This window comes from Melozone crissalis, unplaced genomic scaffold (assembly GCF_028551555.1).
Source record: "Melozone crissalis strain CALT ecotype California unplaced genomic scaffold, PUWL_Pcris_2 ptg000036l_1, whole genome shotgun sequence".
Lineage (NCBI taxonomy): Eukaryota > Metazoa > Chordata > Aves > Passeriformes > Passerellidae > Melozone > Melozone crissalis.
The window spans coordinates 15,138,608-15,164,768 of NW_026535814.1; the positions used below are offsets into that span (position 1 = coordinate 15,138,608).

The 26,161-nt window shown below is 46.1% G+C and overlaps 1 protein-coding gene across 1 annotated transcript; it reads left to right on the forward strand.

Moving 5' to 3' along the window:
• Positions 1 to 10,812: 10,812 nt before the first annotated feature.
• On the forward strand, positions 10,813 to 24,775 carry AQP3 (aquaporin 3 (Gill blood group)). The gene is made up of 6 exons (XM_054283443.1): positions 10,813 to 10,968; positions 19,711 to 19,837; positions 20,010 to 20,147; positions 21,483 to 21,601; positions 22,366 to 22,583; positions 23,259 to 24,775. Exons 1-6 carry the CDS (start codon positions 10,861 to 10,863, stop codon positions 23,431 to 23,433), a joined length of 885 nt encoding a protein of 294 aa, XP_054139418.1. The 5' UTR covers positions 10,813 to 10,860; the 3' UTR covers positions 23,434 to 24,775.
• The last annotated feature ends 1,386 nt before the right edge of the window (positions 24,776 to 26,161 follow it).

Here is a 26,161-nt window from a genome sequence, read left to right on the forward strand (position 1 = left end):
GAAAAGCTGAACATGCTGAACTCTCAGCTTCTTCCTGCAAAGTGTGATTTGCTTTAGCCCTCAGGTGAATTTCCTGGTGCTGTCTTCACTGTCTTTAACTTTCAAACATCTTTCAAAAGTGCAAAAACATCTGAAGCCCCACAGCCCTGTACTCATCAGGGCTGGGTGTGGATATTCCTGTCTTGTTGATCTGCTGCCAATGTGATGTTCCTCTCCTCTCCTCTCCTCTCCTCTCCTCTCCTCTCCTCTCCTCTCCTCTCCTCTCCTCTCCTCTCCTCTCCTCTCCTCTCCTCTCCCTCTCACATTTCAGTGAAACCCTTTTCCTTTCCATGGCCTTTCAAAATCTGCCTCACATGGCCAGGCACATTGCAGGGCTGTCCAGCTCTTGCAATCAGACACTGGTGGATTTGGCAATCCCAGTGGGAGATGGGAATGCAGAGCCAGAACATCACTGTTGTTGGACATCCAGCACTAAGAAACGTGTCTTGCGTTCATGCAGACTCATCAGCAGGGGTCTCTGAACATTATTGCAGCTCAGGTTTGCAGCCAGCTTTGGGACACACATATCTCTGCTTTCCTTCATCTTGGCTGATGTGAAAGGAGGGAATATCTTAAGTATAATCCCAGGCAGTGGCCAGGGCCTTACACAAGCTAGGGCAGAGCCCAGACATGTCTGAGCCACCTGTAGTGCTGCTCACAGGCCAGCGGTGCAGAAGGCAGGCAGGGGAGCATCCTCACCCAGGGCAATCATGTTTCAGGGGCCAAATTCTCTACTGCTGAAAGCTGAAGATGCCTCAGTTTACATGCATGGAAGATTTATCCTGGCATTTTTTGTTACCCAAATCAGCAATAACCTTGAGGTGTCAGCTTGGAGCCCATCCATTGCAGGATGCATTGTCCCAGAAACAGGACGGAAAGTCACTTGTTTACCAAGCGGCGAAAACAATAGTGATGAGAGACGGAGCAGTGACCTGAGTTCAGCAGCTCCAGCAGAGGGAAGTAATAATAACAGATGCAATCCTTCACCACAGAGGTCCACAAGCTAGTCTAGAGTTTCATGGCCCAGAGTCACCCTAAGGGCAGTGTACATTCCAGAAACCTCTCTGAAGCACCTTACAGTAAGTGGTAACTGAAAGAAAACCATCAGGGTGGTGTGGAGGGAGCAGTGCTCCTCCCAGAGCAACGAAACTCTGTTTCAGAGAGCAAAAGTTAATTCCTTTCTCAATAAGAGGCCCTGGCAAGAGTTATTACTAGCAATTTGCCCTGCTTCCCAGGCTTGCTGTGGTCCAACTTGACACAACTCAGGTTGTTTAGCCTGAGAGGATGCACCTCTCTTCGGGGACAGTACTGGTGTAAAGGATTGTAAAAGGGTAGGACAGGTGTCTTGATCCTCCATTTGATATTCTTCTGACAGATATCCTGATCTGAGGGGTACCTTGCCTCTCCAGTGTGGGCAGCATCAATTGTACATGAGTGCACACTGCTGAAGACCTCTTGTCATTTCACTGAGACGAGCAAAGGGTTTTGGACTGTTTCTGAAGGAGCAGGATTACTGCTGTGACAAACCCTGGGAACAATATGAGACACTGCAGCGAAGGGCTGCAGTCCCAGAAGCAGGTCACACCATCACCAATGCAATTCCCTTTGCTACGGCTTTTCCTTCTTTCACACCCTGGATCTGGATCCTTGCGGCTGCTCAGAGCCCATGGCCTTGGCTGGAAACCCAGCAGTTGTTGCTGGCTCTCCACATGAGCAGACTCTGGACAGCTCATGCTTGGAGCCTGCTGAGCTCAGCCACCAGCCTTGCACCTTGCTGCTGTTTCCCCAGGGAATTTTCCAGGGATGCCCACTGGAAGAGAGGCAGTGTGCTCTGCTTCCTGCTGTGGAGCCATCTGTTCCAGTGGTGCGAGAGTGGGAGGCATAGCTCCTGCCGCTCAGGGATCTCAGAAGTGCTGGGATGTGTGAGGAAGAGGAAGACTGCTGCCTCCTTCCCCTCACACACACCTTTGCTCTCCTAGATGAGAAGCAAGGCAAGAATATATAGGTAAATAGCAGCCTTGACTTCAGACTTCCTGCGATTTCTGTGAGAGCCATCAGGACCAAGTCTTCGTAGCACATCCCTTATGGAAACCTGCCACAAATGACTGGCATGCCTTATTCCTCTTCAGTGATCCACACTGGGATATCCCACCAGCTTTTCTCTAGCTCTTTTACCCTTCCCTCCTCATTGCTGACTTGACGTGCCAGGGGGAAGGATGAATGAGCAGAACGACAGCCATGCCAAGCCCCACTCCCTCAGCCTGTCATTTCTGCCAACTGAGTGTGCTCATCATGGGAAGGGTGGGAGAGCACCTGTGGAGCCAGGGTTGGTGCCTCTTTGTAAGGGTTTTGCAAGGCTGAGAGGATGCCCCAGCTGGGTGCCTGCAATAGATCCTCCCCGAGCCACAAGCAGGATGAGTGTTAGAGATCTTATCTTGCTTTTCAGTAATAGGGATCCAATTTGCTGACTCCCGGTGCCCGACTCATGTCTGATTCAGGGCTCTGGGCTTCCTGCAGGATGTGGTGGGTGCAATGTCTGGGTTGCAGGCTCAGGAAACAGGGGGCACATCAGAGATCCATCACCTGCACCTCCCATGACAGGCTGGAGGGTTTCCCCACCCTGGAGCTGAGGAATGGGTACATCAGTGTGTAGTTAACAGGTAAAGCAGGAGAGTCTGTTCCCAGAGGATCCAGAGCTCCCTCCTATGAAGCCCCAGTCACACACAACAGACTTTCATTGACAGCTTTTTCTGGGAAATGATTTCCCAAGGGGGGTGTGTGGCAAGACATCCTGCTGCAGCATGATCATTTTGATGCCTTGCCTGTATTGCCCTGCTCCTACCACCCTGCAAACTCGGTGTGACAAAGTGTTGGTGATGGGAAGATCTTGGGCTGCTGCAGCCTGGGGAGGGGTAATCCCGTCTCCGTGTTTTTTCAGCTCCCTGTCTGACTGCTGCTCTTGCTGCCTTCCCATTACTCCTTCTCTAGTCTGGAAGTGAACAAGAGCTGTGGTGAGGATGGGATTCTACTGTTGGGATTTACTGGGAGGTATGGGCTGCAAGGACAATGAAATACACTGTCTCTGCATCCCAGAAGGAGATGGAGACACAGCAGCTCTCTGTGGGTGGAGGAGGGAGAGGATCTCCTACTTGTCACTTCAGAACACCCAGTGCTTGCCTCCACCTGGTGCTCCTTTTAGGTCTCATCCTGCTCTGGATGCTGGCAGCTGACAGGGATGGGGGCTTCCTTCCCAAAGGGAAAAAGAGTGTCTGACCCAGGAGGACGTGGCTGGGACTGGAAGCTGCTGCCAGCACTGGCTCAAAAGGCACTGGTGGCTCAAAGGAAAGCATGTGTTCCTTTCTCCCAGCTTCTCTTCCATGATTCCCCATCCTGTGCTAGGACAGGCAGATCCTGTGGTGTCTGGCCTGGTTGTTCTCAACTCCCAGCCCTGCCCTTGGAAGTAAGGGGCACAGGGAGATCTTGGACTGCTTGTATGGGTGGGATTGCCTCTGCCATGTGCTGCTCTGCTTCCACAAACCACTTGGATTCAACTCTGGGCTTCTCAAGCTCAAAAACGACCCACCCCAAACCATGAAGCAAACTGGGGCTTGGACTTCCTGCACCCTCACACAGGAGCTAAAGGATGTATTCCCAGGCACAAGATTAGCCCTGTTTCAGTGCTCCTAGTTTAGGACTGAAATTCTGAGTATCTCCTGGATCCCAATTTGGAATCTGCTTTTGCTGACTCTTCTTGGGGTTTTCTGTGTGTAAATCCCCACATTAATTCCTTCTGGGCAGGCCAAGAAAAAGAGGTCAGGACATTTTCGTAATGAAATGTTGGCTCTTTACTCTTGGGACATTCCAGGTCAGCCACAGGTTTTGTCAACCATTGTAACTTCTTGCTTGGGGAGTGAGGAAAAGAGAGTGGCTCCTACCACAATGGCTTTCAAGTTCTTTGCTTTTCTTCTCCCATGAGAGCAAGACTTCCTTGAAGACTCCAGAACCAGATTAAAAGCTCTTGCCTCAAACCAGCTCATGTCCCATGCCTGCTGATGTCTGTCAAGTAGAGGACATTATCCCTGTCTTTGGAGAGGGGCTCTTCTGGTGGATCAGGAGGTGGGTGCCTCTCTGAGTCTCCTCTGACTTTGGGTGTTGCATCCAGTGCACAGCCCAGCCCTTCTGTTTACAGCCCTGTTATCTGCACAGCCACAGGCACTCGTCTCAGGTGGCTTGTCCATGCCAAATCCCTGTTTCATTATGGAATCTCAGAAATGCCCATTACAATGCAGTTCCTTAATGCTTATTTGCTAAAGGATGATGTTTAATACTTAAACTACCCAGGAGGAAAAAAAAAAAATAGGTCAGTATGGAAATTTCCCCAGGATTCAGGCTGATTTAAAATCAGCTGGAGGAATGAATGTCCCAAAGAGGACAGCAGACTCTGCAAGTGTAGACAAGCTCACTTTGCTTTTGCAGAGGTGGATCTAGGGAGCGTCCAGGTGAACTGGTAGTTACAGTCCTCCAACAGCCCTGAAGACACAAGAGGCAGGGCATAGAGTTTGCTCCAAAGTGCTTTTACAGTTCAGGAACCCAGTTCTCTTCTCTGAGGGTAAAAATTAGAAGGAAATCTTCCGGCAAGTGAGATTTGGGGGTACAGAATGAGGTCAGGGTACAGAAACTAGGGAAAAAGAGGGATGCCACACCTCCTTTCCAATTTAACCCTCTGATACTTTCTGCCTTTGCATCTCCTGGAAGGGAGAAACCTGTTACTTGAACTGGAAAATACTGAATATCCACGCTCCTATGGTTTCTACGCTTTAGCCTAACATTGTCAACAGCTGGTTCATGCCTAGTTGCATTTGTGCCAACACAAATACTTCTTTTTCTTCCTAATGTACCTACTGACAGCATTATGTCCCAGCTTGGCCTTGGGTTCACTGCATTACCCTATTTGAGCACTTTTGGCCCACGCTGGACTGGTGAGACTCCATTCACGCATTTGTTGTTCTGACATTCCTTTGCACTTTTTATGCTTTTAATTCACCTTTCTTGAGCAAAGGTGATCTGGAATTTAAGTGGCATTGCAGAGGGAGACCCTGCTGCGAATTGTGGGACAGTTTTACAGTTTCCCTGCTCCTTTTGCAAATACCTCACCTCACCTGTGGTAGAAACGTCTTTGCATCTCGCAGGTCTGCAACCCCTTAGAGACTGGGTGGGTTACACCAGTTACATGTAGCTGTCTCCACCTGGGATAATTGCTTTAGTCTTCCTTTGTAGCCCAACAAAGGGACACTCCTAAAGTGATCTCATGGAATACACATCTAAAATTACATCTAGGTGGGTTCTTTTGCTCTTAAGGCGATTATTTCTGTGCTGAGGAACACCTCTAGCTGTGGTTAGGTTGGAGAGCAGGCACACTTTCCATTCTGAGACATGTCCTCACCTGGTAGGGAAAGTTCTTGTCATTGCTCCTGACTCACACTTGAGGCTGGTGGAGTTTCACACCATTTCTGTGTCTTCTGCCTTCACAGTCTTTGAACTCTCCTGCTGTGGTGCACAACAGCAGCAGTGTCTCCAAGGCAGGACTGGCTCTGCAGCTCTCAGAAGAACAGCTGTCTACACAGAGCAGTTTATGAGAGAAGCCCCTGCCAAAACCCTATTTCAGGAGAGCTGTTTGTAATTGCTTTCACTTCAGACATGTTATTAAAAAGCTTTCTTCTGGAGCAATTGGTGCTTTTCCAGTGTGGAGTAGTTATTCTGGCATGCCACTGCTGAGAGTGGAAAATGGTGTCTCTACAGGAATGATATGTGATATACATTGTTTATTCCTGTAAATTAGGACAAGCTTTGGGCTGAGGAGGAAACTAGACATGACAAGGAACCTCCAGGAGCACAGGTTGTAGGTCCATGCCCAATATAGCTCTGGGGGATCCATCCCTATGAGATACTTCTGAATTACATTAGCGTCATGGTTTGGGCCTGGCACAGAGCATCCCAGAATTCCCACTTCTTCCTGGTCAAACCACCACATTAGGCATAAACTCAGGGCGCCCTTTCCTTCACTTGGTCCCAATCAGTGGGCTTCATGAAGAGCTATTTTAATGAAATTTAAAATATTATTCCTATTACTATATAGTAATTCAAGTCCAAATCCAGTTTGCTGGGTTCCAGGCCACTCTTTAACGTCCCAGAAACCTAAGTTAGGATTGCAGTTTCGTCTTAAGTTTCTCCCAAACCAGGAATCATAAACAATACTCAGCTGTGTGGGTTATCACTCTTTCCTGGAGGAATTTCTTCATTTTTCTAACTCAGTTTGGAGGGCAAAGCAGACCCAGACATGAAACAAACACCTGCCTCTGCAAATCTGGAGAGTCAAGGCAGGATGTTGAAACCGCTGCGCTTAACCCTCCAGCTAGAATGGTTTAGAAAGCTTATAAACTTCCTACCCACCCACTTCCTACCCTGCCTTGCTAGGCAAGCTATAATTTTTATTTTTAATGAAATCTAATGAACATGTCACCATACTGCTCTGTCAAGTAGATCATGGGAAGGAGATGGCTAGGGGTGTCTTCCAAAGGGAGATTTCCCAAGGCTGAATCCTGCCATGCCTTGACACAGTGACCTCTCTTGGCATAGCGGCTTTTGCACCAGGTGACCCTGCCATCAATGCAATGGGTGACTCATCACAGATTTGAGTGATTCACGCTTTTCTCCCCATTGGATTGCACCATCCATCCTGGGATGAGTGAATAAACTTGGCTTGGACAAGCTGTGGAACCCACCAGCCCGGGTTTATCCATTCACTTACTTAAGAAAAAGTCTTGTTGCTTTGTTAAACTTGGATTTTAATGGGAAAAATCGCTGGGGGGTAATTCAGGATTCTGCAGAAACTAAGAAGTTTATGAGCCTGAATTTATTTTGCGCCACTATAGCCAGTGGAAAACAGCTGAATGGGAGCAGCCAGGAATTCTTCCCTCATAATTTCACCTGTATCTTTCCCCTGGCATGCAGTGATGGGGGATGGAGCCAAGCAGCAAGGCTGCAACACAAACAGCACACTTGGAACCTGGGTGTTAGTTTTGGATCTTGTCTAGAAATAACAGCCAGAGCACACAGTGAGTTTATTGTGGCACATTACAAGGTTCTGCTGGAGAGAAAGGAAGGGAATAAGAAAGTGACAAACGTCACAGAGAAGTGCTCTGTTGGACAAGATCAAAAGGCATAGGTTCAAATCCTGGATAATTCCAAGGTACAGCTGTATTTGTTGGTCCCAGAAGACACTGGAAGAAAAGTTTGAGATTTATGGCAGGACCACAATGTAACAACCTTGTCTCTGACTTCCCGCTGAGTTGAGTTTTCTCTTCTCTTGGAGTTTCCTCTGGGTAAACCAGCAGATTCCATAAACTGGAGTGTTACACTGCCTTGATTTTTGACACTGTACAGATTGACAGGGGTAGTTCATTCTAGGTACCTTAATACCTGATATTTTAATCACGCTGTGATGGACAAGAGAAATCCCTTGCTTGTACTCCAATAGCTTTGGCAAAACCACCAGGAAGGCAAGTCACCACCATTAGGTTTTTGTGACAGTTTTGGAAATTTCCCTTCTTTGAGGCTTTGTGCTGTGAAAGATGTTCTTTGGATGTCTATGCAAGGCAATCCTAAAGGCATGGATGTCTTTCCATGTCCACCCAACTCTATGAGAGCTAAGCAGCCCTGAGGTCTTGTCTCATTATTCTTTACTGCTACATCCTACTTCGTTTATTTTTACCATCCCGTGAATTTATTCTAACCACCAGGATGAGTACAAGCACCCTAATCACCAGTTATTGTAGGAAATGGGCTTTCTTGGAAATCTATTGCTGCTCACGGACATCTTTAAAAGATTTCTGTTTAGATTATGTTTCCCTAAGTCCAACAGACTGGTGTAGCACAGCAATTCCTGTATTGGCACAGAGAAGCTCCAGCAGTGTGGCCTTTCAGGCCTTGCCCACACTTTGATTAGTTATTGCTTCTGAAAGGATGTCCCGCTTCTTCTGGCGTTGCATCACAGTCCTTTCCCCAAGCTCCTTCCTAGATAATAACACCACTGCCCTTTGGGAAAGCAATTGCATAACTCCCTATTGCTCATTTTAAGTCACTGGATCTTGGGCTGCCATGATTCACCGTCACAACGCCCCGAGAAGGGAATCTGATATCACTGTCCAATTTAATGACGGAAAAGCTGGGGTGTGGAAAGGTGAAGGATTTGCTTGGGGTCAGGCAGTGAGTCAGGCACGGAGCTGTTGTTGGAGCACCCACCCCACCCCAGCTCCTCAGGCTTGCCTGTGTCTAGACTTCTCCAAGCACCAGCTTTGATGCTGCTCTTATCGCCATCTTTTACCATGTCGTGATCAAATAACCCCACAGACAAAGTACCATGCAGTGTCCCCTGCCCACCCCCGGTGGGGAAGGCAATGGCAAAAGATTGTAATACTTGTGGGCTGGGATAAGAATGATATAATAATTAAAACAAAATAAAATACACTGCTACTAGTTATAACAATGACAATGAAGAAGAGAAAGACAGACAATAAAACCCAAGAAAGGAATGTGATAAACACTATCACTGTTCACCACCCACTGAGAGACGCCCGGCCTGTTTCCCAGCAGTGATCAGCCAATTCCCCCCCAGTTTGTGCGCTGGGCATGGTGTTCTATGGCATGGAATATCCCTCTGGGCAGTTTGGGTCAGCTCTCCTGGCCATGCCCCCGCCTGGTTTCTTGTGCTCCCTGGCAGAGCCTGGGAAACTGAGCAGTGCTTGAGTTGGGATAAACAGTGCTGAGCAACAGCTGGAAAATCAGTGTGCTATCAGCATTTTCTCAACTGAATCCAATTTTCTAGTGAGAAGGAAATTAATTATTCCAGCCAAAACCAAGACACACCATTGACTTTGGAACCTGGACATCTCCCCTCCCTCCCCTATTTGTGAGGAGATGTCTGTATCCTCAACTTGAAACAGAGGGCCACAAATACTGGAGACAGAAGAAATGTTCCTACCTGCTTGGAAACCATCACAACCTCCCGTGCTTTTTGCTCCTCACCTTTCTCTCTCTGGTCTGATGGACCTGTCCTCACCACCAGGGAAAGAATGGGAACTAGCCTAAATAAAACTACACCACTGTCTACACACTAGTGGCCATTTGTTTTAGCTTGGGGAGTGCCAAAAGGGTAAAAACCCAACACACAGCTTAATTTCTGGCTGTGATTGCTTTGGTAAAGCATCAGGGTAAAAGGACAGGGCAGAATGTAAAGGAGAGGGGAGTGCAGGAGGAATTGAGGAGCCTGCACGGCTCTGGTGATGCACTGCAAGATGATGAGGGGAGAGATATGGAGAGAAGGCTGAAATTGGGTGTCTTGAGCCCTCACTTGCAAATTCCAGCTGCAGCAAGCAAGCAAGCACAGGGCTGGTGGAGCACTCACTGTGGTTCAGAGGACCCCATTGATGCTGGCAGCCCCAGACTGGGCTTGAGCACAAAATTATGAGGAAAGTTTCCTGCCCCTGTAATTATGTTTGGACCTGAGTGTTTCCCTGTATTTGATTCCTCACACATTATTGCTTTCTTAGCCACATTCCTGACTGCTTCTCGTGTTGGCTGCAGTTTCTGTACAAAATAAAGGCCCATTCACCACTGTACTAAAAAGCTCTGGTTTTTCCACAGGAAAGTTGATGGCTAAATGAGGGGAAGAGGAAAAGCTGGGCATCTGTGGCTCTGCAGAGAAGGTGGGGGAACAAATCAAGGGGGTCCCATTTAGCCCTGCAAATTCAGCCCTGCAGCTCTGCATCAAGGCCTGGTGAGTCAAGGAGCCCAGGGAATTTTTACTACTCACTTAACAAAAACCAGATGCCATGAGCTGCACATGTCCTGTTAGCAGTCCTCACCTCAGATGGTACAGACTGGGACTGCTTTCATCCAGGCCATCTTGTGGAATAATCCTAGAGTGATCCAGGATGTTACTGACAATGAAAAGGCAGCAAGGGCTGTTTCCTGTGTGGCTCGGTAAGTCTGTGGTTCTGTCATGGGAATTGGCTCTGCACTGGGAGCCTCGTGTCTTTTCTTTACAGCTTTCAGAGGGATTGGGCTGCGAGGGCTCTCCCAAAGCTCTGGGAGGGTGAGATAAGTTGTAATGACACAAAAGAATTTGGACCCAAACGTAGAATTCCGTGGAAAGAGGCTTGGTCTTGTTCACAGCGCCCGCTTCAGCTGGGTAAGTGCTGGAGCTCAGGAGAGCCTCAGACTTAGCTGTAGGGGTTAAAACCCTTCTGCTTCCCAATTTTTCTGTCAAAGCACCTGCAGCCTCTGAATCAGCACAGGAGCACACTTCACTTTACCACACTGCAACAGCTTAGGAGGGAAGGAAACCTGAATGCAGGGTACCACGCTCACACAAATGGGTGAGGCACTGCTCAGTCTATACATTTAAGTGAAGCTGGAGAAGGGCAGATATGGCCCTGCATTTTAGCTGGTGGTGAAAACAGCAGTGTCTTCAGCAGGACGTATTTAATTCCTTCTTCTTATGAAGCTCCTGAATATTTTGCTCACCTATGCAAGCAATAAGGAAAATGAAAAAAAACCACCCACGCTGTCTTGTGCTGAAAAGCAGGAAAAAAAAGTTGGGTTTGAAGAGCGGGTGGAAGGGGTGTGGTTACCCAGGAGGTGTGTCAGGCATCGATGAACTTATTTATAAGCAAAGGCAGCTGTGCTGGAGAGGAAACTTTGCTGAGGCTTTGTCAGCTGCTGCTGTTCCCCTGACACCACCTGAGAAGCACCTCTGCTGCGATGGGGAGGCAAAAGGACATTCTTGCTACCATTGAGGAGCACCTGAGGATCAGAAACAAATTAGTGCGGCAAGCGCTGGCCGAATGCTTGGGGACTCTGATCCTGGTGGTGAGTGGGGCTGTAGTGTGGGATGCTCTCTGACCTGTGGGATTGGGGGAAGCTGTCCTGGTGAGGGGCTGTGTTGCTGCCAGGGTTCGCATTGGGAATGAGCTCAGCTCTGGTGCAACCTGCTCAAGGTGTCTGGAGGACAGTCTCTGAGCGCAGGGAAAAATTCATGCATATTGCTTAAGGGTGGACGTTGGGGTTTCTTGCAAAGTGTGGGCTCTGAAGAGCTTGTTGGGTGTGTGGAATCTTCTGTGTATCTGTGAAGTGCAGGAAGCAAAACAGCTCTGTGTAAGCAGCAAGTGTTTTGCTAGAGATCATGCAAAACTTCCTTTCTGTCCGCCTTAGGATATTTTCTTGGCTCTGAAATACTGCAAGTGTTATCACCCGAGGAAGTGAAAGGCATTTTTTTTTTCTTTTCACTTAACTTTCCCCATGCATCCCATCATGAAGAAGTAGAATTTTAGCTGTTGCAATGTCCTTTTGCTGTCAGCGGCTGATTCCCCAGGGGCTTGTCAGTGGGGCTGCACGATACCATGGCAGCTCCTGCTGAGACCTGGTGCTTGCTATCAGCCACTGTGCCTTTCAGTGGCCAATTGAGATAAAACTCTTCTGCCTGTTCTAGTGCTCAGTTTCCAAAGGGGTGGAATACAAGGGATAAAACAGGATAAATGTGTGTCTAATGCCTGAGGTTGCAAATGTTTTGAGTGGCTGCAATTTGCTTTAGAGTTAAAGGCAGATATGGACAGCTAGGTGAGTTGTGTATGAGCTGTGTGGAGTAAATGCTGGTGTAGAAAAACGGTGGCAGGGATATCTGGCTTAGAGCACCTGCATCTGAAAATGCAGGACTGCCCAGCTGGCCACAGGTTTGATGCGTATGCATTGAGGCAGAAATGAGTTGGAGTTCGCACAGTGAATATCTGCAGGTACAGGTTCGTCTGAGGTGGTGTAAATCCAGAGCAATCCTGAAGGTTTCAGTGGAGTGACTGTGGGTTTACACCTCCTTGTAACTGGTGGCTGAACTCCTTGGAGGGAAGTCTAAGGGTTGGAAGAGTTGAAGGCAGAGGAAGGCTTGATGAAGCACCTGGGGATCAACAGAAAAAAACTGACACAATTATATGCTCTCATAAATAAGATTTTTTTTTTTTTGCTGATGAAGAGAGCATTTTGGAATCTTGTATGGCAGCTTAAGGGACTCTGCTAAGACTGTGTAAAATGTTTCCACTCTCAAAAGAAAGCAGCTTTGTATGGTGCAATGGCTTTATTGTCAGAGCGACCCAGCTTTGGTGATTTGCAAACAAGTCCTGTTGATTTTTCCAGGAAGGGTTGTTTGGAATTAAGGTGGGTAGAAGGTGATAGGAAAGTGATTAACAGTTAGAATATTGCTGTCTATTAATCACTGATGTTGCTGCTGTTAGTCTCAGGATTGAAACTTGAAGGTAAGTCTTGTAGTGGACTAATGCCTCCTGATAGCAAAGCTAATGTTGCTGAGAAACAAGACAAACCTTTGGCCATTTGGATCTGAGCTTTCAGAAGGGCTCATGATCCAAACTCCATTAGTCCATCCTCTGTCTGTAACAGTTGGCACAACAGCGACTACATTTCCTTACACCTTGCCTCTCCAGGCACAGAGGCATTGGGGTCTGCTCAGAGCTTGAGTAAGGCTTTGGTCCAAAATCATAAGCAGCCTCCAAAATGGCAGTGGCAATGGGCACCCACCAGCCACGCTGGACACTGCATTGGCAGAAGTGGGCAGCACACACCTTGTCCTCAGGAGCATCAAACATGCTCTGTTGCAGTGTGTGTGTGTCTAAGCTTACAGGCTGAGCCATCACCGTGTTCAGGAGTTCCTGAACTGGTTTTAGAGGCACACTTAACTCCATAACTCCATCCTATAGGACTCAAACTCACTCAGGATCTCCTGCTGCAGCTCTGCAGTGGACAGAGCGCTGTGGGCTTTCTGTGACCATGTGAGAGAAAAGGGAAAGTCCCAAACTCAGTGAATGCTCTTGCATGGTCAGAAGTCCAAAACAGGCTGCACCAGAGGAAGGTGGGTTCCAGGACTACAAGCTTGCAATATCCAAGCTAGTCAATCCCTTTCCAACTTTGTGCTGTCTCAGTCTATTTGTCTTAGCAAATGGAAACTTGCAGTTTTTTCTTTATTTCCACCCTGATTCCTTTTAATAGTTTTATTGTATCACCTTCATGAAATAGAAAGGGTCTTGAAGGGGAATTCCTTCCCCTTTCAGTTGGCCTGGACAATTGTTTGAGTTGGATTTTCTCCCAAGACAGAAATTGTCATTTTGTACCTTGCAAAAGTCCCTGCTGCCCACCCTGCCAGCAGGTTGAGCTGTGTGTGTGCATTTAGAGGGATTGTACCCCAGTAAATATCTGTTTTGGGCTTCACAGTAAAATGCCTGAAGAAAGACCTGAAACCATGAAAGTTTTCTTCATGGTAGATGGAGTTTACTAAACACAAATATGTTTGAATAAAATATTATCAGGGATGGATTTAAGGTTAGATGTTGTTCACACTGAAATCAACTTCCTGAGCCCCAAGGGAGGGAGATGGTTTAAACTTTGCAGCTTACCTTAAATTTTACTGTGTAATGTAAAACTTGTCCCACTGTGGATATTGGCACTGCTTCAGCTTCTTCCCTCCTCCCTTCCACTCACATAATGACTGCAGCTCTTTTAAGCTCTTCTAGACAAAACCTAGATTGAAGATCCCTACAAAGTCTTGCTGCCTGTAAGAATGAACCTATTGCTTGATTTTATTTTTCTCATTTTTTTTAAAGAGATGGTGAAGGTAGAATCATCGAGTGGTTTGAGCTGGAAAGGACTGTTTGAATAGTGCCCCTTTTTTTTAAGATAAGAAAAATAATCCAGCTAAGGCAGCCAAGCCCTGAAGAATGCCAAGGCAAGTTGCTGTCTACTTCCAAGCCACTTTTGCTGTGCGGAGCACCTTGCATAACTTTTATTTAATTTGTGGGTGGTGTCTCTATTGTTGCAAAAATAGTAATGCTGATTCTACATACATCTCCTTTGATACTTAAATTGGCATTTCCCCTCTTCAAAATTCACTCTCTGAGTAGCACTTTAAGCTTGAGCTTTATACCTGTGCTGGAAGCACCGCTTGCTGGCAGTCGTTAAGCACTACAAATGCCAAAGGCATTTTCCCAGTCCCTTGCTGTTTGTGTTATTACTGTAGCAACCCACTAAAGCCAAATTTCCATGGTGGGTCTCCGTGCCTCTCTTAAGGCTCGGTCTGTTTGCCTTGCTCTGCTGGCTGTAAATACCTAAGCTGGTTCTGTTTGTCTTTTACATTTGCAGGAAAAGTAATGTGCTGATTATGGCTGATTTCCGAGTGGGACTCACTGTGAATCACTACTGTAGAGGCACAAAGAAAGAAAAAAACAGATCCTAATTGCTTTTCAATTGTTGCTGCCTTGACTTTGTGGCTAGGTAGTAGCTTTTTGGGGTATGACCACAGAAACAAAAATGGCTAAGTGGTTTGGATGACTAAAGCAAGGGGAGCTTCACCTCGTGAGATGACCACAGCAAAGGGAGCCCCACTTAGGTGCTGGCAACTTAAAGTTGCTGCTCATCCCACAGCTGTCTGTTCCCACAGTTGCTGTTTGATTTGGGGTGGTTTGCTTAAACCCAGCTTATCACATTTAGAAAATGTAATTAAAAAAAAAAATAAAGTTCTTTTCTTGGTTAATGCTTTGCTAGGCTGTAAAAGTGAATGGAAATCCTTGCTGTAAGCATGTTGAGTGCTGCTGATTCTTCCTTGCAAGAAAGGACCTGGTGGGTCCTGTGCTGCTGGGTATGGGGACATGGGTAGTGGCAGTGCTGCTGCTTTCCCTCAACCCTTCCACAGAAGGGATTGAAGCTCTTCACTAACTGTCCAAAACTGTCCCTTCTTGCTGTCTCTCTCCAGAAGCAGGACATTTCTCCTTCCTACAAACAGGACAGCTTGGGCACTAAGACTTTCCCTTGGTGGGAAGGCATCTTTTCCCCAGGAGTGCCCAACCTTGTGACCAAGCCCCAACCAGACGCACTGGTCTTTCTAGTGGCTGAAACCTCTTCTAGGGGAGATCAGAACAAATGTTTTTCCTTCTGTGCATGGGTGAACAACCTAAACCAGTGAATTTCATCCCTAATGCCCAACTCCTCTGCTGAAGGTCGCTCAGGTTTCTTGAGCTGAGGGAGGCTCATGTCTCCAGCTTTGTGCAATGTTTTTTATAGCATGTGATATATGTGGGGCGCAGTTTTGCTTAGAGTCTCTCATCTCTCCAGCCCTGCAGCCTTGGCTTGGCTCTGGTTCAGTGGGTGGTGCACCAAGAGCTGTAGCATAACAGGCCATCTGCTGCTGCCCTTCCTGCAGGGCTGCTTCTGTACAGGCTGCCTCCAGCTGTGCTGGACAAAAAACTGGGCTCTGGGGTCTAAGGTTTCTCCTTGCTTTGCAAATTGAGATGATGACCTACCTGGTTGTTTGAGAGATGCTTTGAGGGAAAGCATAAAGGATAGTGCTCCTTGCATTGCCTTTCTGTCTGGTGGAGGCTATCCTGCCGTGTGAGCTGTGGAGTTCAAGATCTCTGCATGCTGCTCTTGCTCCCTGCCTTCTCCCTGTGAAGAGTGGTATCCTCTGTGTGTTCAAAACTTAAAATCATCTGTCAGTATCTCTGGGTTTCCTCCTTCAAAGCATACTCGTGGTCTGACTGCATCTTCTGGCATCTTCCCCATTAACCAGAGAACATCAAGGGCTGACCAGTCTTTCCCATTCACCAGGGTGATTAGGGTAGATTTACAGTAGGCTTCTTGCCTAATCCCTGCTTTATTTGCTGGCAGAAGAGTTGTAATTCAGGTAATTGCACTCCTCCTGGTCTATGCCAGCAAAGCTTTCCCACCTACATTTAGAGACCTGTCTGAAGTCGAAGAGCAAATGCTCTCAGGCCTTTTGTGTTGCACATTAAGGTGTAAAAAAGTGCTGGCAAAGAAAGGAGGAGACAAGAAAGGAAGGAAACCTGGCTCTTATGCAGAGGAGTTCTGAGCACCATGTGTGAAGCTCACATATGAATCAGTTTTCCACAAGGTCTGCCTAAATAGGCTGCCTTCAGTAGCCTTGTTTCTTCATGAGCTATTGTAACTTTTTAACCTCCATGTCTCTTTCCTACCAGCCCCTACTGGCTACGGGGCTTCCATGTGTTCAGACATTGAGATGGGGTGTTTTTATCTTGAGTGATTGAGACAGGGTGTTTTTATCTTGAGGGACAAAGCCAGCTGCTCAGTCTCCAAACATGCCCTGGACACAGGGAGCTCACGGTTTCTGAGTGTGAGGTATCCCCTGCAATGTGCTACCTATTCCCATTATTTGCTGCTGCTTCTGGCTGGTGCCTCCTTTGTTCAGGGGTGTTCTTTTCCCCTCTGGAGTCTGGCAGCCCTGCCACTCCTGAGCCCATTCCTGCAGAACAAGGATTTAGCCCTTTTTCACAGTGCAAGAAGCTGAATCACCCCATGAGCACTAAGAAGCCTCCCTGTTAAATTTGCTACAGTCAGTAAGATGGAATTAGGGAGCAGGCTTCCATTAACCTGGTTAATGGCTGCATTGACTCTAATTCATTGGAGAGCAGGTTTAACACATTGGAGTGATGCTTTATTGCAAGTGTTTTATGAGCACTTTAAAACCACTTTTGAACTTGGCTAGTATTGTGGGTGTGTAACAGTCAACTGCTGCACCTACTGTCATGGGAGGTGCTAACTTGGGTTTCTGTTGGCTGGACATTCTTCCAGAAGTGTTTTTTTTACACAAAAACAGAACCAAAATACACCTCCCCCCACAAAACCAAAGCCAAACAAATGAAAAAGCAAAACAAAAATTCAACAAATGCAAATGAAAAACAAAACCACAAAACAAAATGCTGTGGGAGGCAGGTTATTAAAATCAAAAGAATGGGGTGTGATCTCCCCTTAGGTGTGCACCACTGTCCCTGACTACAGAGATAAAATATTTGCTAAGAAGTCTTACATACATTACATGAACTAAAGAGACTGGGAAAAATATTGAATTGCTTTTATTTGACCTTCCTTGCCGTTCAACCCAAGCTGGATGCTTCTGAAGAGCTCTCTGTGAGCAGTGGACAAACAAAACCTATAAAATGAAAGCTGAGATTCTCTGGTCTCATCTGATCTGGGAAAAGGAATTGGAAGGAAAACTAGCAAAGAGTAGAAGTTAAAGTGGTGTGATTAAAAATTGTATTAGCTACTACCACAACAAAACTCTGTGGTGTCAAGGCACTTGCCACAAAAGTCTGGGTGAGCATGACTTGAACTGATTCCTTAAAGTCAAATGCCATGGAGGGATGTCATGCATGACATTGTGTTTGTGTGTTTAGTGGACTCCACTGGTGCAGGATGGAATTGAACACATGTGTATCAAAGTTCAAACCTGTCCCTAAGTACCACTGCACTCTTTTTATCTGCTGAGGCTTAAGTTTTCTACTGTTACGCTGAATTAAGCCAAATAATGCCCATGGCTCATCTGATAAACAGCTGTAAAGGTCCTGTGGAGTGGCTCCGGGGTGTTTTTGCATGGCCCATAGACTCCCTTCTGAGGAAAAGCTGTAGTGCTACTGCCAGGTGTAGGATGAAGGAGAGGAGGATGGGGAATGACCTCCTGAGATAACCTCTTGAGAAATGGCAGACCTGGCATTCCTCCAGCTCCAGGGAAGACCTTTGCGGGTGATCAGGGAGGTGGAGGTGGGAAAATTTTACTCCTTGGTTTCTGCAGCCAAAAGGTATGTGTATAACCATGCACCAACCACCTGCAGGACTGCCAGCTCTTACAGAGTGAATAACACAAACACCTTCATTGCCACGGATCACCGGGGGTAAACTCCTCCAAACTCAGGCTTTGTGGGCTTGTCCCCTGCCTGGTCAGAGTAATGTGCTGTGTGGCCTTTGAGAGGCAAACACAATGGCCACGTACTCTCTGAAATCTCTCCAAAGCTTGGTGGGGCTTGTTTGGGGAAAGGGAGAAACAGGATTCACCCTGGCTTTTAGCCTGTATTTATTTGCTCAGTTGGAGCTGTGCATCCCTTGGTGGTTTGGGCATAGCTATTTCTGTTTGCTGCCAATAAACAAATCTTTTCTGCTTTTGTCTTGGAGTCTCCTCTGCCATGGTTTCCCAGCTGGGTAAGGACATTGTAGGGGCTGTTCTGACTGCACCCAGTAGAGAGCAGTGCTGGCTATCCCTCCCTCACCAACGAGTTCAGCAGGTTCCTTTGTTCTTTTTACACAAGGCCCTTGTGTTGGGCACCTGGTTCCTTGTCAAGAGGCACTTATTTACAGAGTGTCCACCTCATGAATCAGCCTGCAGCCTACGTGGCTGCTCCTTTCCAACCAAGCTGAGTGCACCTTTTGCTTTGTTAGCAATTCTTCAGTTGTCAAGGGTACGGGAGGGGTTGAGTTACGTTTGTTTTGTCTTTGCCTCTGATTTGGATCGTGTGTTGCTCAGTAGGCATGTCCAGTGTTGGCTGAAGAATAAACAGCCAACCTGGCCACCTTGGTGCCTGTTTGGTGGCTTATCCTGTAGGAGTTGATACCACCTCTATGGCAGTTGAGTAATTCTGGGATGATGGAGTTATGGAAGTAGAAAGTCTTTGTGGGGGCATAGCTGTGGGTATGTGGTCAGAAGAAATAAGTCAAGCCTTGATCCCTAGATTTGAGCATCTCATGAGCAGGCTGTCATCTCTGTCCTAGTTTAAGCATCCTCTCAGTACCTGCCAAGTGATAATTCCAAGTGATAATGCACCAAGGGTCAGTTCAGGTGGAGCCAGTGGGAGATAGAAGCATACAGATGATCAGGTTTAGAGCTCTTTAAATTACATGTTGCATAGTGGAAAGACTTGCCAAGACAGAAAGCCTGCAGCTGGATGGCTGATGAACTGAATTGCTGAGAGAAACTGGTTTCAGTTGTTAAGGGTGAGCATAGGAATGAGGGCTTTTAGGTGCAGTTGGGAAGAGAAAAATTATCCAGTTCGAGTGAACATCTTTAAGCAACACCTTCCTTAGCTACTGGGAAACAGTTTTATAATCCAAAATAAACAGTATTTTTCTACCTGAGTGTTTGGTTTGCTGCACACCTGATCTTGAACAGAAGGCAAAGACTGGCTGTGCTGGTGGACTCTCTTGAATATGGGCTTTTCTTGATGGAATCTGGAAAGAGAACTCCAATATTGTCAGGCTGAATGTGGCCTTCTTCAGTCACAACTGTATTTCCAGGCATTAACAGAATTGTTCCCTACCAATCTATGTGCTACTGTGTCAAGCAATTATTAGTCTTTTTAACACAATGGTACCCAGATCCCTCATCAGCATAGTTGTACTGTGAATATCTCAGACCAGGATGATGTCTGGCTCTTCCTTCTCACCTGGCATCTTAAAATTAGATGTTTGGACTAAGAGTTACAGACTGCTGTAGATACATCTTGCTTTTAATTTTAGCCCTATTTTCAGTCCATCCTGCCAGGAGATAGATTTGTCTGTGCCCTTTTTTCTTCCCTCCCATCTCCAGAGATAATGCATAGATACTTTGACCAAAGATAGAAGCTGTGAAGGCTTTGAGTCGTGAGTGGGGCTATGATGTCCCATGAAGGTGTAAGGGGAGCAATTGCAGCCATTGGTCAGCAGCTGGCCCTGATGTGAAACAGAGAGGGTAATTTCAATCTCTTTTTCTCCTCCTAGCTCTTTGGCTGTGGCTCTGTTGCACAGATCATTCTCAGCAGAGGGACCCATGGAGGTTTCCTGACTGTCAACCTGGCCTTCGGCTTCGCTGTGACGCTCGGCATTTTGATCGCAGGACAGGTCTCAGGTACGTCTGGCTCCACGTGGACAGCTCCACAAGTTTCACCTGTGTCAGTTGTTGTTCAGGTTTTCCTACTACTTTTCCTGTGTGGCACTGGCATGGAAGCTAGTGCCCCTGGCACAACTCTGGGACCGACATTCTGCCCATTAAAGTACACTAACCACCATCCTCTCTGCAGGTGGACACCTGAACCCGGCTGTCACCTTTGCCATGTGCCTACTGGCCCGGGAGCCCTGGATCAAGCTGCCAATTTATGCCCTTGCACAAACCCTGGGGGCTTTCCTTGGAGCTGGCATCGTCTTTGGGCTGTACTATGGTAAGTGTGGAAACCCCTGTGTCTTTTTCGAGGTGAGACAACTGTGTTTGTGACTCACTGCAGGGAGGGAAGTTTTTGTATCAGACAGGAGCACTTGCAGTGCAGTATTCCAAGAGACCTCCTTATTGTGTTTGTGGAATGGCTTTCCCATTCTCATGATGATGGGTTCAAGCCTCCTCAAAGCAATCTGAAGGTGAACAAACATTGTCAAAGTGCAAGTTTTTGTCCTTGAGTAATGAATACTGGACCTCTGGAAGGGCTCTTTTGTATCTACTGATCTTCCAGAAAAGTCAGTGCAGCACTAGCAGTGATGAAGGTTTTACATCTGTTCACTGTTCCAGAAGCATTTTCTCATTCTTGGCTTAAAAAATGAAGTCTTCACTGCATTGTCTGGTTCAATGCATTGTCTGGTGTTAACTTCCAGGTAATGTGACTTCTAGCAGATTTTGCTGCTTTTATCAGAGTGATTCCATACCTTGGAAAGCACCTTACAAATCCAGTTCCTCACACCTCTATTTCTCCTGTGTGCTTTTCATCATCATAGGGAGATCTTCAGTGGGCAAGAACTGAAGTTTTATGCTGGGCCTTGCTGTTCCTCAATATCAAGTGTGACATTTGGAATCAGACTTTGCCTCCCAGTTGTTTCTGGCAAGAGGAGTGATGTTCCCTGTAGCTGAGTGGAGCACCTGTTATTTCCAGCATCACTGTTATTTGCAGCTGGAGGAGGAAGCTGCCACCCCAGCACTGGCTGGAACTACTTTTCACTTTAGTAAGAAGCAAGGACACCTTCCTTCCTCTCAGTAAATATCAGGGCAACAGTTTCCAGTTCCTGGGTTGAGGCCCCCTCTTCAGAAGGGATTTAACCCCATTTTAGCTACCTAACCCATGGAGAAGCTACATTCAGAGGTGTCTGGCTTTGTTTCCACTCACCACGAAGGAAAGATACACTGCCCTAAGTTAGTTATCTAGCTTCTACACAGTGGTAGGCAAGGCACTGGTGGCCCTAAAGACAACCTTGGGAGCAGTAACTTAGAAAAGTGTAAAAAAGCCCAAATCCTGTTTGCTGATCCATATCACTATGTCATGTTTTGACACCAAGACTGATACCACAGGTGTTTGGTTACCTTTGGGAGAGAGTTGGAGTCACCTTAGTGTTTGCTTCTTGACTCTCTTTCTTGATGTCTGGCAAATAATTGTTAGGAACAGGGACTAATGCCATCTGCCTCTGAGCCTGACTGGTTAAAATGCTGTGGTGGATGATGCCATTAGTTTTCCAAATAAAAGTGTTTGCTCTACAGCAAATGATTTTTTTTTTTTCTCCTTCCCTACCTCTAGATGCTATCTGGGCTTTTGACAGTAACCGGCTCACTGTGACAGGACAGAATGCCACTGCTGGTATTTTTGCCACCTACCCATCTGAGCATCTGAATGTTGTGAATGGCTTCTTCGACCAGGTGAGAGGGCGCTGGGAGGATGAAAGTGCATTTGAAGAGGAATCTTTTGGGTGGGTCTGGGCCTCACCTTTAGTTAGAAAATGAATTGCAATTTAAAGATAAGATATCCAGAAAGGTTTTTTTGGAGTTGACACAGGTATCTCTTTCTAGCCCTGGTCTTCCTATGGGCTAGTTGACACTAGCCCATAGGAAGAGCAGGGCCAGAAAGGACCTTACAGCCAGAAGACTTGTGCCAAGGCATTAACAAGTGTTACAACACTGGTCAGGACACCAGAGAAAAGAATGCAATTTGTCACAGTCCCTGAAGAGCCATAGTGTGAGGAATGATAGCTCTTCCTCACTCTCACTCTGGTACTGTGGTTGTGGCACAATCCAGAGATCAGCTGGGTATGGGGTGGTGGTTGATGTTCAATGTGACTGTCTTCTAAACTTGCCATCAACCACAAAAGGGACAGCTTCTACCCAGCCAGGTCATGTGGGAAGGAGGTTTAGGAAGTTGTTTCCAGCTTTTCTGGCTGTCTAAATTGCTATTCATAACACTTCTGTGGGTAGGGAGAAAGGTTTGATTGAGGTTCTGGGTTGCCGTAACCTCAAGAGAGGAGCTCCACTCTTTTATTCCTGTGGCTGCTGTGGTCTGATAGTGTCGTGGGGTGACTTGGTGCACCTCTTCCTTTTAAGAGAATTACATCCCAGAGGAGTTAAATAACTTGGTTAGAAGACTAATCTGGATTAAATTCTTGTTTTCCTTCCCCATCCCTCTCCAGTTCATTGGCACTGCCTCCCTGATTGTTTGTGTCTTGGCAATTGTTGATCCCTACAACAACCCCGTCCCCACCGGGCTGGAGGCCTTCACAGTTGGTTTTGTTGTCCTCGTTATTGGAACCTCCATGGGCTTCAACTCTGGCTATGCTGTCAACCCTGCCAGGGACTTTGGGCCTCGTCTCTTCACAGCCATTGCTGGCTGGGGCATGGAAGTGTTCCGGTAAGTGCTTGACGACAAACACCTTGAGCATCAAGGGGGAAAAAATTATGAATCCAAATAGCTCTGGCACTATAAAGAATCTTGGCAGCACTATAAAGAGTCTTGGCAAGGTATCTTTGGGTTGTCTAAATGTTGCTAAAAGACGCTGTCTGCTTTTCGGCTTCTTAAGAAATCGTGGGAGCTGGGCAGCTTCCAGTGGTGAGAGCAAATGACATTGCTGTCAAAGAGGAAATCTCAGAGGAAATCTGAGAATTTCAGTTGCACCTTGAACATGAACATATCATGATTTTTGAATGGTAGAAAATGAGAAGTGTTTGTCATTTTTGGAGACATTTAAGAGAGCCATGCTATCAAGGGTTGCTTTCCCGCAAGCAGTGGGAAGGAATTGAAGTTGCCTAGTGTAGGCACAACAAATGCTTCTCTCCTTTCCTGGTGGAGAGACAGTCTTGGAAGTCCTGAAAGTAGTTGTTCTGAATTGCTTGTCACTGGGATTTAAAGTGTTTGTGTGTGTGTGTGTGGCAACATTTGCCTTGGAAGCTCTGCAGGTGCTGCTGTCCTGTGCAAGTGGGTGGTGATGGCTGCAGAGGGTCAGGTCCTGCATGGCTCCAGATCCAGCAAATATCTCAATGCTTAGGCTGCTCTCCTTACCTTGTGCACTTCCTTTTTTTTTTCCAGGGTTGGTAAGCCGTCCCACTGGTGGTGGGTTCCAGTTGTGGCTCCTTTCCTCGGGGCAGTTGCGGGTGTGATTGTCTATCAGCTGACGATCGGATGTCACGACGAGCCTTCTCCCCCTGCCTCCGAGCAGGAAACAGTCAAGCTGGCCAACGTGAAGCACAAGGAGAGGGTCTGAGGAAGCTGCCACCCAGATCTGGCAGGTACTCATTACTCAGGACTGCAGCTGGCAAAAAGGAGAAGTTAAGAAGAGCTTCAAGAACAACAGGAAGAGTTTTTTACCTGTCTAGCATTTTTTGGTTTTTTGTATATCCCTGACATATTTGCTTTTGACATTTCCCTGTGAGCCTTCCTCCAAATGCAGTATCATGTAATCTTTTCCTAATAGAAGGGGATTGAGGACTGTAGGAGTCAGGAGAGAAGTGGGCATTGTTGTCCAACACAAATTGGGTGTTCAGGAATTTGAAGCTCTTTTGAGCTGTGTTGCTGACATTGCCTGTGACCTTGGCAAACTGCTTCCCTTCAATCCTGCGTTCCAATCTGTGGAATGGGGATCATGCAAAACTTAAATTGTTTTGCTGGCATGGATTGGAACCTCCTACATCCTGGAGGAAATTTGCCTGTGATTCTGTGGATCAAATTCTGCTTGATGTTGCTCTAAAGTTAAAGTCAGTGCCCTGACACCAGGAATTAACTAGTCCAGAGGATTTTTATTAGCCAAACTTTCATATCTCTTATGAATTCCTAGATATTGATCCATAATGTCAGTGCAGAATGTAAGAATGCATTGGATTTTCATTTAATAGTAAGACAAAATGTTTACAAACAAGCACATCCTGGTGTTACAATAAAAAATTTTAGTATTGCCATCTCATAGAAGATCACATATAGGAAATCCTTAGTCTAACCGGGGCTAATCTGGACAGAAAGCTTGGCTCCCAGAAGCGGCTTTTCTAATTAATCAGCTTTGTATATAAATTGCAAGCAGCCAATAGCCAAGATCCAGTGGAAACACAGTGTTGCTTAAGTTGCGTGTGTTCACGTAAATTTTACAGTGGTGTTGTTGGGGGTTTATTTTTGTTGTTTTAGTAGATTTATATATAAATATACTCCTTGAAGCTGTTACTAAATACCAAGGTTGGGATGAGTTCATATAGAGATGTATGGGAACTGCCGATTCTCTGTCAGCTTTGAGATAATTTTGGGTTTTGCTGGGATGGTCTTGGATTATGGAATTGGGGTTTGTAGAGCACCTCCTTTTCTACCTTGCAGAATAACTGGGATATCCCTGGTACTCATGGCTGAGGGACTGAGGTCAGGCACCTCCTGTACTAGCAGTACTGGCATCTCAGGGGATCTCTGGCTCTCCCAACGCCATATTATTACAAAGTATTTGAAAAAAAGCTTTATTGGTTGTGAAAGAATTTGGAAGTCCCATGCATTAGAGAAAATTGTTCAAAGCCTATTTCTTTAATGTGTGAATTCATTAAACATGTATCTTTGTACACATTTCCAGTCAGTAAAAGGATGTATTCTTTTTGTTTTCCTTTTTAAAAAAATAAAAGGTCAATACCCACACTGAAAAATGCTAGTGTTGCTTGTATTTTTAAGTAGCTGTCAGCAAACTTCACCATGGAAAGGAAGTCATCTATAGCAATAGCTTCCTCAAGCCCTTTTCCTCTTCAGCCTGAGCAAAGGGGAATTAACCCTTTCAGGCAGTACATCTGCATGCTCCACTCGTGTTTTATGCCTTTCCCTTTCGGGGTGTGGTTTTGAGGCACGTGGAGGGGATGGAATAGCTGTGTTCAGTATAGTGACCAAGGTATGGGCTGGGGTGAGATTGTCCTGCTGTCAGGCATCTTGTTCTTACAGCAAAAAAACCACTGGGTAAGTATTTGTCCTTCACTCTTTGTACAATTTGAATTCACTTACTCTTCTTTCACTTAACAAAGTTCTGAATACAGAATCCTACTCTGCCTTCATCTCCTGTCCAGCTCCATCTAGCATATTATATGAATCAACTTTATTTTTCTGTAGCTGTGCCAGGCAAGGAAAAGTACAACAGACCTGAACACAATGCTCACAGAATTAGACAAGCAACTTACCTATAAATAAAATTCTTGTTGCTGTTTGGCTGGTGTGTGTACTGCTGTATTTTTCCTGTATGAATTGTGCTGCCTTAAAATAACTCCTCACTTCCCACATGATGCTATACTGAAGAATTCAGTGAGGTCTGGATGAATGTGGTTTCCGACAATTCACCAGCTAGGAATCAAATGGCTTTTGGAAAGAAATTTCCCAGGTTTGTTTGATTTACTCTATGTGCAGACAGCGTGTTGTTTTTTTAATTTCTAACATGGAAATTTATCCCTCAAACTCTATGCAGCAGCTGTGTATATTGCTGTGATCAACTAACACAGCTGCAGAATTCAATTCTCATTTCCCTTCAGGACTGTCTCTTTTTCTACTCTTCCACCACTTTGTATCTTCAACTATCTTGATCAATACATGAAAGTTCTGGCTGCAGATCTTAAGACTTTTGATCCAAGCTGTAGTGTGGATTCTGGTTTGTTTGGTTTTTTCCCCTTTGTTTGTGTTTTTTTTTTTTTGTTTGTTTTTACATTACTTACTTGCTTTTAACTGGCATGTAGTAATCAACTTTTACTATATCCCTGCCTTACTCATGCATCAATGATGCATTATTGCCTTCAATAAAATGGCAATAAAATATCAGTTTCAGGTTAAATTTTCTGTTTTAACCACTGTGTTAAGCTTTGGCTTTGCTGTTGGAGAAGCACCAAGCACTGCTGAGTAGATCTATCAACATGAGAAAAGGGGAGGCATTGCCTGCCATCAGTGGATGGGGAGCTATGGAGAACACAGCCCCCAGAAGGGTCTGGTCCACA